Source organism: Perca flavescens, chromosome 1 (assembly GCF_004354835.1).
Source record: "Perca flavescens isolate YP-PL-M2 chromosome 1, PFLA_1.0, whole genome shotgun sequence".
NCBI lineage: Eukaryota > Metazoa > Chordata > Actinopteri > Perciformes > Percidae > Perca > Perca flavescens.
The window spans coordinates 17,788,276-17,804,697 of NC_041331.1; the positions used below are offsets into that span (position 1 = coordinate 17,788,276).

Here is a 16,422-nt window from a genome sequence, read left to right on the forward strand (position 1 = left end):
ACAAAGTGAAAAAGCCCAAAGTCCACCCCAAAGGGCCTTACCATCTCCAACAGAAAACACTGTTCCCAAACTGCTCCAAACAGCTCTGTTGTAGTCCAGCCTTTACTTCCGTGACAAACGTGCGTCACTTTGTAACACACTTTATAATGCTCGCCTAGCTGCTATCGTGGCACGCCCTCATACTCTGCTTCTGACTGGCTAGTAGTCCTTACCTAGGTAATGCACATGTGTGAAGCTTGTTCTACAGTTCTGCGGAGGCTCCACGCAGAGCTTTCGCCGTAGCCTACGTAAGTGGCCTGATGTTTATACTTGTGTGCTGGTGTGTGCGTTGAGCCGGCATGTGTGTATGTGCGTGGGGGGAGTGTGTGGTAGAGGGAGAAATGAGAGAGTGACAGTGATTTCCTCCAGAGCGAGTACCGACTCTAGAGTCATAGTGAGAGAAACAAAGTTAACCCTCTCCTTAATTTCATGTTGTTTTTGGAGAAGGAGAACCAGGAAAATGAGTCGGGGGAAATGCAACGCTACCAAGCCACGGCCGAGCGACGTGCCACGGCCGAGCGACGTGCGTCGCCGCGACGTGTAGTTAAATTTTTTTGAGAGGTGCACGTCAGGCTACGGCATAGGCTACGGCATAGGCTACGGCATAGGCTATGGCATAGGCTACGGCGTAGACGCAGAGTGGTCTGCGTCTACGCCGGACCCTGCGCTGTCGATTCTACGCACAACTATAAAAAGGCCTTGACTCCCAACAAAGATGGAATGTAGTGTGATGCCTCACTTTGTAGCTAAAACGGAGAGCTCAACACACAGGGTGAAAAGAGGAGCTGCAGCAATGTGCAGTACAACAAAAATATGGTGTTTTTTTTTTTAAATTAAACCATGTAAACCTATTCTGGTACAACCTCTAAATACAATTATGAACATGAAAATGAGCATAATATGAGCACTTTAAGATATTATCTTGGAAGGTGTGAGGACTCTCACCCTTTGACAGCAGGAGTTCAACAGTGCTCACGTGGCCCTCAGAGGCAGCCAGCATCAGTGCAGTGCGACCCTGCTTTTCGGTGGCATTAATATCGGCACCTTGCTTTAGCAGCAACTCTACAATCTGGAGAAGGAAGGACAAGTATTATGAGAAAAAGGACAGAACTGGTTAAATGAAGGAAATGCTCTGCCAGTGACCAGACCTGTGTGTGTCCATGTTTGGTGGCACTAAGCAGCGGGACCATCCCCCTGCGGTTGGGTATCTCCAGCCCTGCCCCCCGCTCCAGGAGGAACGCGCACACCTCCATCCTCCCTCTTCCTGCTGCCGCGCTCAGCACTGACAGAGGGGTTGGCATAGAGATGAGACGACGAGGCGGAGATGAATATGTAATTGATACATTTAGGAGAGAGATAGAAGCAGGAGTGAAAGAGAGAAAAACATGGTTGGTTATTTCTATAATCTATTTGATTCCAGCACAGGTGTTATATTTTCTGTTTTAATACACATCTAGACATCTGACAAGTCAATCATTCATTCATTTCTGCATCTTGTTCCTCCTCTTCAACAAGAGCATCAACAAAAGAAACAAAGTTTCCAACCATAGCTCTACACGCTAAATAACATGCACCCTCCTTAACCAGCCAGTGTTACTTTGACAAACGATGGGCATTTTTTTTAGCACGCGAGGAGCTGGGGGTAGAGGCAATCTATTAATGCCATTCTCTAACCTCCAAGTACCCTTGATAAATGACATCATGTTTCATGTGACCTCATGCTTCAGTGAACAAATCTATCGTATGTTACTGCCTTTAAAGATAAGTTATTGTCGTATATAAGACAAAGAAAATACAAAAATGTCTTTGTTGGTCTTTGTTAAAGGTGACTTTGTGCAGCTGCACAAAATAGTAACCGGGTTAGTGAAGCTGCTGCTTTAAATATGCAAACTGAACCAGCGAAAATGATTTTCTTATTTAAGAGAATATTCAAAGGATATGATACACTCTAGGCACAATTGTCTTGGGTAATTGTAATTCCCAAATAAGTACAAATCCCTGGTTAAGTAATCAGACTTGTATCCTTGACTGGTCATTTTTATCTGTGCAAATGGACTGTAATCCACTGATTCTAACACTAAATAAAAACATACAAGAACTCCCTAGTAGTGTACATGCAAAGGTGAATGTTTCAGAGGCTATTTCATGCTCTGACTTTTTCTATCTCAGCACTGGAGGGGACTGTGTAATAGAATTATACTCTAATGGTGCTGTAGGCAGAGATACAGGCTTCATCAGACATACATTCAGGAAATGACCCTAACAGAATTCTGCAGGCTGCAATATCACATCAGAGGTAAAAGTATTACAATTGAATAAAAGCTGCTTTTTAGATGCTACAAATGTGGCTGGACGAGATGTTCTGTCTGATAAATGTGATGCTCCATTTCTGCCAAAAAAAAAAAAAAAAAAAATTTACAATCAAATCGATTTTTCATATCAACCAGAACATCCTAAAATCATAATACTGAAACCAGTAAGTGGGTATCTAGTACTCGTGCAGCTCTATTTAAGGAGCTCCCTGTGCATCCATATACAGGGAAGTTAGCTGTTTAATATTTATTCATTGCACAGAACGCTAGAATGTGCCTAAAAATGCAACCTTTAAGCCACTGAGCATGACTCTACAGTAGATCCACACTGATGGACAGAAAGAGGTGAGAAAGCTAAATGTATCTGACTGATAGGAGAAATGCACCCGTTTCTCCCCAGAGAGAGTCGTGAGCGTCCATCTGCACTGCCAGCTGTTCATCTTTCAAGTCCAGCAAGCTCTTCACCACCTGCAGGAAAACATAATTTTACAGTTCTCTGTATTGCTGGCTTGCTGTGCAGAAAGAAAACCAAAGCACTTACAGACCTTGACCACAGCCAACTGTATCTAATATATCCTCTACATCAAGCAAGGACAGGCACCACGCTCTACTTAAAAAAAGGAATTTCAGAAGAGTGTTTTGTCTCGGGGACTGATCTGATACGTACCTGTGTGTGTCCCACACTAGCTGCGGCTGTAATCGCCTGCTGTGCTGCCTGTGTTTTCCCAGTCACAGTTTCGTTGCTGTGGTGCTGCTGTGGGTCAGTGGGGATATCTGCTCCCCAATCCTGGCCCAGCAAGATGTTGATGATTTCTGCATGGCCCTTCAGCCCAGCATGGACCAGCGCACACTGGCTAGTCTTATCAGCAAGGCCCACCTGGCGTAAAGGGGTACACAGATGACTTACAACAGGTTTCCTGTAATAGGCTGGCCTAGATCAGGCCTGTTTATGTCATCTGTCTCCCAGAATAGATCCTGAGACTGTGGTGAATGTAAAACCAGGATTGTTCAGGATACCACTGGTGGAAAGGTACTGAGAGACAAAGTGTTCCGTCACAGATTGAAATCACATTTATCCGTGGCAATTATGTTGGTCACACACTCCAAACCCATATTTGTCTCTCTTCCTCTTTGCACAGAAGTGACACTGACCTTGGCCCCTTTTTTGCAGAGCAGGCTGACGATGTCGACGTGTCCTGCAGCGACGGCCAAACAGAGGGGCGTCATGCCACTGTCAGTAGGCCCATCTACTGGCGCGCCCATTTCCAGCAGCAGAGCAACCATCTCCACATGCCCCAGGTGGGCGTGGACGGCCAGAATCGGGGCATGTCCAACCACCTCTGTACACCAGGTCACGCTAGCGCCACCTAGCATTAACAGACGACTTACCTGCAGGATGAAAAACATGAATAGTGTACAGTATCTCTGTATGTAAGATGCATTTGGGTGTATGAGTACTTTTTTTAATGTAGAGCAGATGTATGTCACCTTGATGTTAGGTGTATATAGGTTCCTCAGGGAGGCCAGCGCAGCGGACAGACTGTCTGTACTGCAGTTCACCCACATTGCCTGAAGAACGCTGGAGGACACACCTGTCTTCTTACTCAGACCCTGTGAGCGTGTGATAGAGACACAGAAAGATAGAGAGCAACAAAGAAAGAGAGAGCTTAAGTTTGCTCGGATGAGATCTGTGACGCAGAATTTGAATTGTGTCCCAGGAGTAAAGCGGTATGTACAGAGTGCAAGCCTTGCGTGCAGACAGTACAATAATCACTGTACCATAAGCGTGTTGTGGATATGAGTGGTGCTGTGTGTGGGTGACGGTAAGCACAGGGGTTCACTCTTGTTTGTGTGCGTCTTTGTTTCTTTGCAATAATACACTTGTTTACATGAATCCTTTGGGTTACGAGGTAATTCAGAAGAGATGCGGTACAATCAGTTCTAGTCATAAACCAGTTATATACATAGTCAAAGTACATACTATTGTACATAGTAATCCAGGTTACCTTGAATATGTGAGCCTTGAGGATGTGGTGTCCCAGCTCCATTGTCTGCTGCCGGTTCAGTTTGCCTTCCTGTCTGGAGAACATGAAGGCCAGGAGAGCGTGGCCACTCCTGCAAATATGTGTATTGTACTTATTAATCAGAAATGGCCTAAGTTCTACTCTCCTTTTTCTTGGTGTATACACAACTGATTTATAGTATGCATCTTAATAATTTCCTGCTGCATGACCTTTGACTTTTAATCTCACCTAGGTTCACAGAGAAAGTCACTGCTCTCTCCATCTGCTCTCCAAACCAGCCACTCTCTGAAGGAGGGATGACACAGCATCCGGGTGCCATCCCTACGTCTCACCTACAAACACAAATGATACAGAAAATGTCTTAAATCTAAAAGGTACAATCAATTGACATGATCACCACCCCCCCCCCCCCACACACACCCACACACAAGATAGGTTGTCCCTGATACTGTAAATTCTCCTAAACTACATCTAAATGCCTGGATGTAAATGAATAGCATGTACAAACACAACATCTGAATCTTCAAAACAAAAGCTTGAATCATATGTACCCGTCCATGCAGTGATATCAAGAGTCTTACCATAAATCCAGCCAGGCTGTCTAATCTCAGCTGGAAGTCTTTCCACTCCAGCTCCCCCCTCACACTGCCTGCATTCAGCGCCCTGAACATTTGTTCATCAGTCAGTGGGTGCAGAGACGCCAGCGCCACATTTAGCACCGGAAGTACCCGTTCAAAGACCTCTTTATCCGGAAAGCTCACGTGACACATCAGCAGGTACACCTAACAGATATTCATAAGGTTAATGATGTTGTGTGTGGGCGCCGGGCAGACATATCTTGCATTATTTGGACTAATGAAACCATACACTGCAAAAGGGAAATAATAGAAGCTATTGTGGAACTTGGATCCTTTGAGTATTAACAACAAAGCTCATGTGCAACATCCTGAAGGGAAACACGTAAATTATGAAAATAAAAACAATTTAAAATAAATAAAAAAAAAAAAAAACAGTACAAGAGCAAAGCTAAATGTGCAATACACAAATCCTTTCAGCATACGTCTGGTATGGAATAGTTTTGGGTTCATCTTTGAAACTAGTTCTAATAGTTAAGTCTACTAAATGATCCACATTATACTTCTACACAAACTCTCGTATTTAACTGTTACTGCCTTGCTTGTTACTGGCTTACACATCTTTAGCACACTTTTATGCATGCTTTTCCACACCTATAATCAAATCATTAAATCATCACATTTCTAGGCCGTTGTGTGTATAATAACAAACTTTGTCATCTGTTGTCCTAATTTGCACTGATGATTATGCAATATTAAAATGCGTCTGTCATTTACTTTAGTCACTGTGGACTATTTTTGGCACTTTGTATAAAGTCTTTGATCCTGTCATTTTTATCTTTTATTGATCTGACTAGCACGCGAGTACACATTTTTCTCGTTTTTATGAAAAACATGTCTGAACGATGGCTGTCGCCTGTGTACCTTGTGTGCGGATTTTATGGACATTAATTGCTTCAGCTTCAGGCGAGATGCCATTCACGGCAGACAGCTCACCGGAATGACTGACAAGTGTTAAGTGTGACTGTGAACTTGACCAGATGAGGAGGAGGAGGAGGAGGAGGAGGAGGAGGAGGAGGAGGAGGAGGAGGAGGAGGAGGAGGAGGAGGAGGAGGAGGGTGGGTCCAGAAAATACAGTCACGAGTAAAATGTGTCTTTTTTTTTTGCTGTTGAGGATTAAACACTGTAGTTTACATAATAAGTGAACTGATAACTTAATGAAATGTAGTTTTTTTTTCTCTAATCAAAGTATAATTTCTGTCTTTTCAAATTCACTGAGCTCATCAACAATCTTTCTACGTATCTCTGGCAACTGCACCCCTTGGGAACAAATACCTCTTGCTTGTTGGGAATCAACGTTTTACATGTCTGACCTCTGACAGGGACACAGGCACCACCAAGTAGTTTCCACCTTTCAGAGCCAGGTGCCCCTTGTGAAACAGATCCAGGGTCAGCTGAAGGTAGAGGATGGAGCCGTTGCTCCGTGTTGACAGGTGGCTGCTAAACTTGCTGAGGAGCAGCTGATCAGGGGCCGAGCCTGTGGGTGTGGTGACGTTAGCGGCGACCTGGGTGCTGCTGCTGACCCGGTGATGGATGTAGTCACTCAGGTCAGCTCCCAGATCACTGCTGTCTGGCAGGATGTCCAGAGAGATGCCAGAGAAGGGAAGCAGTGTAGTGATTTCCTGCAGTTAAGAAAATGAATAAATGATGGGTGCTTGTTGGTAAAAACAGATTCCACACACAGGCACAAACACCTCAGTATTTACAGAATAGTATGTCTTTGGCGCATTAGCTAAGGACAAATTAAAAGCACCAAAATCAGGACCCATTCGTCAGATGCTGTTGCCTCTGACTCACACAGAGCCATGGGATACAGTACAGTAAATAGTGTGACAATGACTGAAGCTCCACCATTGCTCACAGGCATCTCTCAGAGTCACATTTCATCTCCTCTCTTAACATCCTCAACTGCTCAACACCGGCCAAAACCAGCTATGAAAAAATCCATGTTATTGCATCTCAGTTCCTCATTAACGAAGAATGACATTTTGGTTCAAGGACAAGTAATTGACTTGTGGTCGTGGACCGTGCTCCACTTAACCCTTTCCCAACCGTTTGTGAAATATCCAGGGTGTTATACAAGAGTTCCTGTGAAATGGCTGGTAAAAAAAGGAAAGAGTGAATTATGATCCAATCAGGATACTGGGGGGGTGAAATAGCTGGACTCTTCATCTTTAAATTTCTGTATTTAATGCTTGCTGACTTCAAATGTATCATGAAGAAAATGACCCCAAATGTATTTGGTGTATTTCCCAAACACTAATCAAATTATGTAACCGGCTGGCTGGCTGTCAAGCTCCAGACTCCCGGCAGACTCCCAGTAGTATTACCATCTATTCAGGGCATAATCCATGCAGCATTTTGAGGCTTGGCTTTCGCATTGGACAGATGCACCTGCTGTTTGGTGGGGATTACCAACCGGATTGAGGAAATACATCAGACTAGAGAGAGCGACTGTGCAAAAAGCCACAGAGTCTATACCATGGCAGTAAAAGCACAACATCAAACTACATGGTGTGGGAATGTCTATGATTTGGATAATGTGAGGAGGCAAGGGGAAACAAAAAGTAAAAATACTAAATCTTATTTTCAGATTTCTTCCTACATCCCATAAAGTGCCCAGTGCTCACCTGGCATTAAGGCTCTGCTAGGTGCTGGATGGGCAAAAACAGTGTGCAAAAAAGAAGAGGAGCCTCCAAACACTTCAAGTCTACTGTAAATCCCGATACAAGAGAGATGACTGGAATTTAATTTGTGGCATTTAAAGAGCATTCAAATTCAAAAACAACATATTTTTCCACAAACAGCATTGCTGTTACTCCTAATAATCCACAGACCTTTCAACAGCTATATAATGCACAATTTCTTTTGGTAGAAAGCAGTTCCACTGAAAACTGTTCACAGTGAGATCTTACCGTGACAATTTATCTGGAAATACACACCTATGATCTATTACCCTCTTATTCTTAGCAGGGTCACGGGGGCTGCAGGCTATCGCAGCTAACTTTGGGTAAGAGGTGGGGTTTACACTTACGGATATATTTAAACGATGGATATGGTGGCCCCAGTCTGGCTTACTGCCAATTTGCCAACAGGGGGACTGCAACAAAAAATTCCCTTGCACCCCCCAAAATGTGTTCCCCATAGACCATACCTCTAGAGTGAGAAATTATGTTATGTAATTATATGCAATATGTCATTTGGGTGAAGCGACCCTTTGACACAGTTGTGCTGTTGTTCAGAGATCACTGTAATGCTGTAATATTAATAATCTCACTCACCAACAGGCCTGTTCTGACCGTGACCACCAACTTTAGCCAGATGGGAAATTTGGAGATTATTTTGGTAATGAAAGTGGCAATGGTGTCTCCATAGTCTGGTTTATGGAATTCGGCCTCATTAAGGCTGTCGACCAATATGATGTAGTCTTCTTCAGGTAGTCTGCGCTCTAAATAAAGCAAGAGATAGAAAAAAAGAAGCACATTAAAAGACCAGATATATTAAATTAGCCTGGCAAAGAGCACAGATGGTATGATAGTTTCATCAAAATCCTTTTATGGCTAAAAAAAAATGTGTGCATCTTTGTTTTCCAGCACAGGATATGTTGAGAAAAGGACCAACTGCTAATATTGATTATATTCGGCTGAAAGGGACCAGAGGCCATTGTTGTGTATTATCTTGAAACAGGACATATCCATCATGTTTCACATAATCTAAGCAGTCAATGCATCCCTGCAAGGCTGTGAGGATTCATACACTCAGGCACAAGGGCTCTCCATTTTTTTTCTAACCTGCTTAATAGTGATGGAGTAGACAAAACACTCCTCTTCTCGGACTGTGGAGGGCCTGGCCATAATAACACATCAATCTAGTTAACCGACTGTATCATGAGAAACTGAGGGGGCTAATACTCCCGTAACATTCACAGCCTCGCCACAGTATTTTGAGACCTTGAAATCCGGTGGGATGCTGATGATTCACCAGGGCAAAAATAACACTCATCGTGTCCAAATGTAAATGACCTAACATCTGTTTCACACTCTACACTGTTTCAAATCGTTGACCTCAACTAAGGAAATAATCTATGGGCCCATCATTGAGTCATTAATAGGCTATTTCACACAGGAGATGGCAGTAGGCTCCCTAATTGCATGGTGAGGGAAGCAGACAGTTTTCCACCTTAAAACTGATACTATTTTAAAATTTTAAAAACTTTAATTTAAACTTGAATATTACATTTGTCTTAAAGTGTGTGTGTGTGTGTGTGTGTGTGTGTGTGTGTGTGTGTGTGTGTGTGTGTGTGTGTGTGTGTGTGTGTGTGTGTGTGTATGTAGACTTCAATACCCTTGCGCAGGCTGGCCATGGGCTCTAGGATGCCCTTTCGGAAGGCAGCAATGGGGTCTTGAACGCAGGATCGCAGGCTGAGTGTGTTTTGTAGGTGAGGCTCTTGTACCAGCAGCTCCCTGTACGGGGCGAGCTGTGGCGCTCTGGCCAACAGGGCGGCGACACTGTGCACAAACTCTGGTACCAGGCAGGTGTAGGTGTTGTCAGCCTGGCAGAAATGGTAGGCTACCACCTGACAGAAGAAAGAGGCAGGTGAAACACTGAAAACGCAAAGCTGCTGTCTGTATCCATTTAATTTCACAATAAAAACTAGTCTAAAATATAGCTGTGTAGCTTTTAATGGTCCGGGTGGAAATGTATAGATCAGGACATTTTAATAGTGGGAAAAGTCAAAATTGCGTTCGTTGGGCCATAATGCATGATTTTTCATTAAAAAAAGTTGGTCTGAAGTGTCTATGAAAAAAGAGAAAGCAATTGAGAAAAATCTGAAAAGCTCTCTTGACTATTTTGCATACACTTTTGACACTTCAGTCAGTTTTCGTTGACTGTTGACAGTCACGCACTGTGCCATGCATTTCCCCTTGAGGCAAATTTGTGATTTGTGATATTGGGCTATAAAAATGAAATTGACTTCAGGCTTTAACATCGTACTATGAGGTAAACCTCGTGGAATGTCTGAATATTGAACATAAAACTATTTACACCTCTGTGTTTTTAGCCTATAGCCTATTTGTTTACTGAATCATGAGAAGTCATGCTGCTTTGGCTAAATCCGTTTCTGTTCGCACTGTACAGACAACAACCACCTGAATTACTTTGATACGGAAGAAAAAGCCTCAATCTGATGAACATGGGGGGACAAATATTACTGCACAAATTCAGATGCTGTTTGTAACTGTTCACAGCGGATTTTCTGTTCATATCCCAAGAAAAAAGTCAAAAAACAATCTCTCTCTATTTGCAGAAATCATAGGGGTAGCTGAGTGATAACATAGTTTCATGAAACTCAACAACGAGAGCTTCATTCAACATATTACTGCAGAGTATATATAACACATTCACTAAATAGTTGCAAGTTGCATAGTAAACAAGAGTCTGAGAAATGAAACATATCACTACTAAAAAGGGTGATTTGTGCAATACAGGACTCATACTGCACAAAAGCAAAAAATAATAAAACATTGAGATAAATGACAACTGTCTTGCTGGGGGATATTAGTTATCTGTAAACTTCAAGTGCAATTTTGCATTAAAAATTGCAAAAGTATTCACTAACAGGGCTTAGATAGGTCCCTCTCTTGCTCACGAGTGGTCCATGTAGAACATTATCAATGATTTACTTTTGAGCAAACATCTTCACCATCACAAGTAGTCTGACTAGTTCCCATGGAAACTCTTATTGAGGCCAAGTTAGTAAATATAGAAGCTTCCATGTCATCTATGTGATGCAATCAGCAGCATGTTCTACATGTGCTCAACAAGAGAGGAGAAAACTATGACATTCAAATTTTCACAAATGTGCAGCCCCATAGCTCTTTAAACGGTAACAATGCTGATGTGTGTTTATCTCTTTGAATTGATCCCTCTTCAGTGTTTTGTGAAGGCTCGTAACAAGCCTAGCTCCCTACAGTACAGCACTGTTTATGATGTTGAATTATATTACCGTGCTTTCAAATTTGGTGCAGGAAAAATACATCTATAACTAGAAGCTAAATCTAGAAGCACTCCAATAATGTCTTAATAGTTTCTTCATTTGTATGTTATAACTGCAGGTAAGTCAGCAACATCATAAATAACAAGAACCATACAGAAGTGTGTTGTGTAAATACGTATGTGTGTATGTACTCTTGTATCTTTGTGAGGACCAATCTGAGTTTTTTTAAAAATTTTAATTAAGGACATTTTGGTCAGTACTATAAAAAGGCTGTTGGTGGTAAAGATTTGGTTCTGGGTTAAACATTAAAGTTAGGTTTAAGTTAAGAGTCAGGGGTGCGGTAAAGCATGTAGTTCTGATGGTTAAAGGAATAGTTACATTTAATAGTAGACATTTTGGGAAATACACTTATTTGCATTCTTGTGTAGAATTAGATGTGAAGATCGATACCACTCTCATATCTGTTCATTAAAACATGAAGCTAAAGCTTCACTCTCCATTGACAAGTGTTAACTTCCTTGAAGGCGGGTACTCTGTTGAAGTTTAAAACTATTGGATCTGCCCTGAGCCACTCTGGACCTGCCATAACTATTGCTAACGTTTGGTTAAGAGTGCGGATCGGGCCGCATTTTTCTGTCTGAGCCCGGCCCGCGTCCTGACCTGAGCCCGACAGGCATTAAGATATTTACGTCCGAGCCCGACCCGAGCCTGACACAGTTAAAATCTCATTTTTTTCTCATACTAATGACACACTAATATGCACGTGTTTTGTTGTCACAACTACATAAACAAATGTCCGCACACAGGAAGACGGATGTTAGGGTAATATTTTAAATTTATTTTAATCACAAAAACAAACCGTGGCATCAAAGTGAAACAGGCCCATTGGCTACCTACATAATAAGCTGTTTTAAATTTAAAATGTTCAATGCCTTATCGCGCTGATGTGACCGAGCCCGACCCGAACCCGAACATCATTTCTAAATATCTGTCCGAACCCGGCCCGGCCCGTCAGGTCCCGTCGGGCTCGGGTCGGGTATCCATCCTCTAGTTTGGTCGTGATGTCGGCTTAGCATCGCTAGCGTTCGCCTTAGCCAACTCTTTCACCACTAACGGAGCGAGCTGGAAAATCAAACTTTTCCCGAACCCAGGTGGGAGGAGGACCACAACATCATGGCCACCAACAAAACTCAGCAAAGATTGTTCTTGTGCTCAATGACCCTGAAGAGTGAAGAGAGTGGGGAAGAAAAGCAACCAACTGATCTAACGCCCTGTAATCTCAAGCTAACACGGGTCTGAATGGACCAAATGTTTTATTCTGTCAGGACAGCAAATCTGTGACGATCGCTGGAAACACATCGCTGGCTGTGACGCAAAAATGTATCAGCTCTCAATCACGGGATTACACGCATTCTTCTAATGACCAAATAAGACACATAAAAGCCAAATTTTGTGCAAAAAGGCAAGAAACAACCCAGGTGGGAGGAGGACCATAACATCATGGCCACCAACAAAACTCAGCAAAGATTGTTCTTGCTTGGGCTTTAACTTCTGGATATTCAGCAGCGTTGCCACAACGGACCGAATGGCTTCGCTCGCATCTTTCTCCACCGCCATTAGGGAACTACAACTCAAACGATGCGCACGGCCTCGACGTCATCGTTCTCATCCGCTCCCTCTGTTTGCTGATTGGACCGGTAAAAATTTGACCGGAGAAAACCCGCGAATATACCGCAAACCCAGACGGAGTACTGAAGGGAAATGAAAATTGAGCGGAAGTACGTAGGAGGGCGGAGCCAGGCTACCAGCGAGCATTAACGTCCTTGAGTCTCTGGTAGTTGCCGGTCAACTGCTCCTGGCTGAGAAATAGTCTGGAACATTGGCAATTTAAGTTATTACACCTTGGTTACTATACAGATTAAATAAACAAGATAAAACGTGATAATTACTGAACTGTATTGGGGTTGGTAGACAGATTTTGAGAGAAGCAAACCATCTCCTGGCCTAAGCTTCATATTTAGGGTACAGACACGAGAGAGGTATTGATCCTCTCATCTGACTCTCCACAAGAAACCAAATACGCTTTTACCAAAATGCCAAACTACTGCTTTCAGAGTTGTAATTGAGGGTCTTCACATGTATAGAAATACAAACGTGTGTGTGCATGTGTGTTTTGAGGTACCTTGGCAGCTAGGCATCTGACAACCTCCTTCCTCTGTGCTGCATCACTTGTTCCTGCAACAGCACTCTGGTTGGGCTGGGAATCAGCTGGTTTGGAGGCGGCTTTTCCCTGCTTATCTCCACCTGAACACAGCGCAAGGCAACAACAACAAACGCAAAGCTGCCATTTATACCTGTTACATGAAGTCTCTGGTGTAAGCACAGGAGTGGAAGGAGTAAAGTAGAATGACAATGAAATTGTTGCGGCTAATTAGTGCATCTGTAAGCAAGACTATACGGCATTAAGCAAAACCACATAAGATGTCAGCAAGAGTGTTTGTTTCAAAGAGTGCAGAATGACACGTCTGGATTCCTGCACACCTCACACCTATACCCTCTGTTAAATTTAAATCAAAATGACAACATAAATATATCAATGAATGGAGCAATGATGTAAAACAAAATGCATGGCTCCCTTTATTTTTATTAACACTATTTTAGGAAAAGGCTGAGAGACGATGATTTACAAAAATCTGTATTTTTGGTCGTTCTTATTCATAACTCCAAGTGTGTCACGTTTAAGTTGAAAACAATATTAACAGCATGCAACATGCATTCATTGTGTAACATGCAAAATTTGTTGTGGGACTGTTTGTTCCAGTGCCAGTCACGATAAGGAAAAAAACAAAACAATCGCAGTCCCCTTACACAACTGCAATCAGCAGAGAAACCTCAGGGGAGAACTTGAAAGAAAAGTGTGTGACCCAGTTACCAACTCTTCACAAAAAGTGATTTTTCCTCCAACATCTGACACGAATCTGACGTTACTGGAGCATACTGGAAAAATGTATCAATTCAACTTATAGCGTTCGTCTGTGTTCTTTCACTGATGTTTTGAGATACACACAAAAACAAATTACACTGCTCGGAATGAAGATGGGAGTATTACATTTAGGGGAGGCGCTGGGGCTGCGAGGGATGCTGGGACCTCCCTGTGGCGTGTGCATGCCATGACAGCTGAGCGTCACCAACCGCCAGATGATAGCAGTCTTGCCGGATCCTGCGTTACCCACAATGACAGCACCGCGGCCCTCACAGCTGCTCGTTTTTCTCAGGACCTCCTCCAGACGTGTGAAGAGCCAATCCCGGCCAACAAAAGGTGTCTCTGCGGTGATGCCGGGGACTTCAAACAGCAGCGGTTTTAGCATGATGTCAGCTTGTTTGAATGGCACTAATCTCCCTGGATGGAGTGAGAGGAAACAGTCAAAGCTATTTAGGAATGGCTATGCAATTTTAAGCAGTGGCATTTGGGGAAGCGAGTACATGTTCCACACAGGTCTGCAGATGTTTCTGCACCAACCCATATTTACACACTGATCTCACCCCGAGGGTAAGTCACAAAATACCTTTGGAGTCATCATTTGTGCGTCCAGCTGTGTTGTGTTTGCGGACGGAGCTCCTGTGTCCAGCAGCCCTGTGGTTGTCCAGATAACTCAAATCCTCCAGTCGAGTGGAGCTGGTTGCTTCAAAAAGAGAGCGAGCGGGGAATGAATAGAGAGTGTGAGAGAGAGAGAGAGATGCAGGAAATGTGCAAAGATACACATGCATACCACACAAGTGTCAAATTCATTGCTTGAGTCAATTATTGTATCCATGGAGACGTGAGACAACAGTTGTTGCTCTCAATGCTCAATGACCCTGAGGAGTGAAGAGAGTGGGGAAGAAAAGCAACCAACTCATCTAACGCCCTGTAATCTCAAGCTAACACGGGTCTGAATTGACCAAATGTTTTATTCTGTCAGGACAGCAAATCTGTGACGATCGCTGGAAACACATCGCTGGCTGTGACGCAAAAATGTATCAGCTCTCAATCACGGGATTACGCGCATTCTTCTAATGACCAAATAAGACACATAAAAGCCAAATTTCGTGCAAAAAGGCAAGAAACAAAAAGAGTTTTTTACTCCCACATTCCCCTATCCATCCACCCACTCACACTACAGAGTTTACAGGTCAGCCTGGTTTGCTTTCTGCAGTTCTCGAGACATTTACCAGAGCCTTTAGTCCATGCTGCTGTAGAGAATAATGAAATAGGCTTTGTGTAATCAGCTGGTTCTTACATTTGGTCTTCTGCTAAAATTAATAATATATTCCTCCAATTACAGCATATCATTAAGCAGCAAAACACAGAGTGACAAAAAAACAGAAAGCCCTGTACACTGAAAGGCAATCCATCCAACAACACTCCTGTCATATCTACGATGCATTACAAATTTGGAATGTTGACGCTATGTCAGAGAGGTGTTGATTCCACTCTACTGTCATTTTTGAGTCTGTATTTTCTGGTGGTTTTGTATTTGATTGCCCTGTATTGTAAACAGTTTCTAATATGTTGTAGACAAAATATTACAAACATATTTCTACATAGTTCAGGTCAGTACTCTATCACTTGAACAGTCTAAAAACAGTCCATAGAAGATTTCTCATATACCAAGTAAAGTATAGTCATTTCAACAAAACTGAACAACTGAAGTAACATCTTACTTTTAACATTTTTGTTGTTGTTTTGGCAGGTTTTGCCTTTATTTAATCGTTGCCAGGATTTACCTGGGAGACGGAACAGAGATGGATTTAAAATGCAACAAAAATGGTTATGATTCAAACTCCAGAGAATAACTAACATGTGAGTATGTTTGGGAATGTTAAAATTTTTCTGTCCTCAATGTAGTTTAATTCATAGGCACCGTCACATTAAGGCTCCTACAGTAACATTTCATTCTTGGTTAGACTGCTCATCTGTCTCAAAAAAAAAGGTTAAGAACCTCTGTTCTAGTCTAAATCTTAGGCTGTTCCAAATTCTCGTTCTCTCTGTAAATGATGGATAATTTAATCTAATCTAATCCCAGCTGTTTATGACTCTAGGCATACAATCACTGCACCAGGAAGTATGCTTTTTGGGTTGTATGATATTGATTTTCTGAATATTTAGGTTTGCTTATTCATGTTATTCGGTTGTGTTTAATGCAGGATACATCTACATTTAGGTGATGGAATTGTAAATAACATTTGTACTAAAATATATAGTAATACTAATAAAAAAAATACTCAAGCTGCATAGAAAAAATGAGTCAGATAGAAAAGCTATTGTTATTTTAAGTTTGTTTTCAATAGGAAATCACAGACCGGTCCATTTCATTCATTCATTGCTGTAACATTAAAAGAAATGATATGTAAAATCTGAAAATCTGGCTTTA

At 42.4% G+C, this 16,422-nt stretch overlaps 1 protein-coding gene across 3 annotated transcripts in view; it reads right to left on the minus strand.

Annotated features, from left to right (window-relative positions):
* Window positions 1–16,422, minus strand: part of LOC114554034 (protein TANC1) — a 36,879-nt gene that overhangs the window by 6,434 nt on the left and 14,023 nt on the right. For all 3 annotated transcript variants that reach the window (XM_028575604.1, XM_028575587.1, XM_028575595.1), the window contains exons 9-23: window positions 14,575–14,691; window positions 14,118–14,408; window positions 13,191–13,312; window positions 9,355–9,586; window positions 8,292–8,458; window positions 6,324–6,632; window positions 4,957–5,157; window positions 4,604–4,707; window positions 4,358–4,466; window positions 3,840–3,962; window positions 3,504–3,740; window positions 3,019–3,228; window positions 2,738–2,819; window positions 1,188–1,321; window positions 985–1,108 (exon numbers count right to left, since the gene is read on the minus strand). In XM_028575604.1, coding sequence (XP_028431405.1) covers window positions 985–1,108; window positions 1,188–1,321; window positions 2,738–2,819; window positions 3,019–3,228; window positions 3,504–3,740; window positions 3,840–3,962; window positions 4,358–4,466; window positions 4,604–4,707; window positions 4,957–5,157; window positions 6,324–6,632; window positions 8,292–8,458; window positions 9,355–9,586; window positions 13,191–13,312; window positions 14,118–14,408; window positions 14,575–14,691 — 2,562 coding nt within the window. The remainder of the gene's footprint in view (window positions 1–984; window positions 1,109–1,187; window positions 1,322–2,737; window positions 2,820–3,018; window positions 3,229–3,503; window positions 3,741–3,839; window positions 3,963–4,357; window positions 4,467–4,603; window positions 4,708–4,956; window positions 5,158–6,323; window positions 6,633–8,291; window positions 8,459–9,354; window positions 9,587–13,190; window positions 13,313–14,117; window positions 14,409–14,574; window positions 14,692–16,422) is intronic.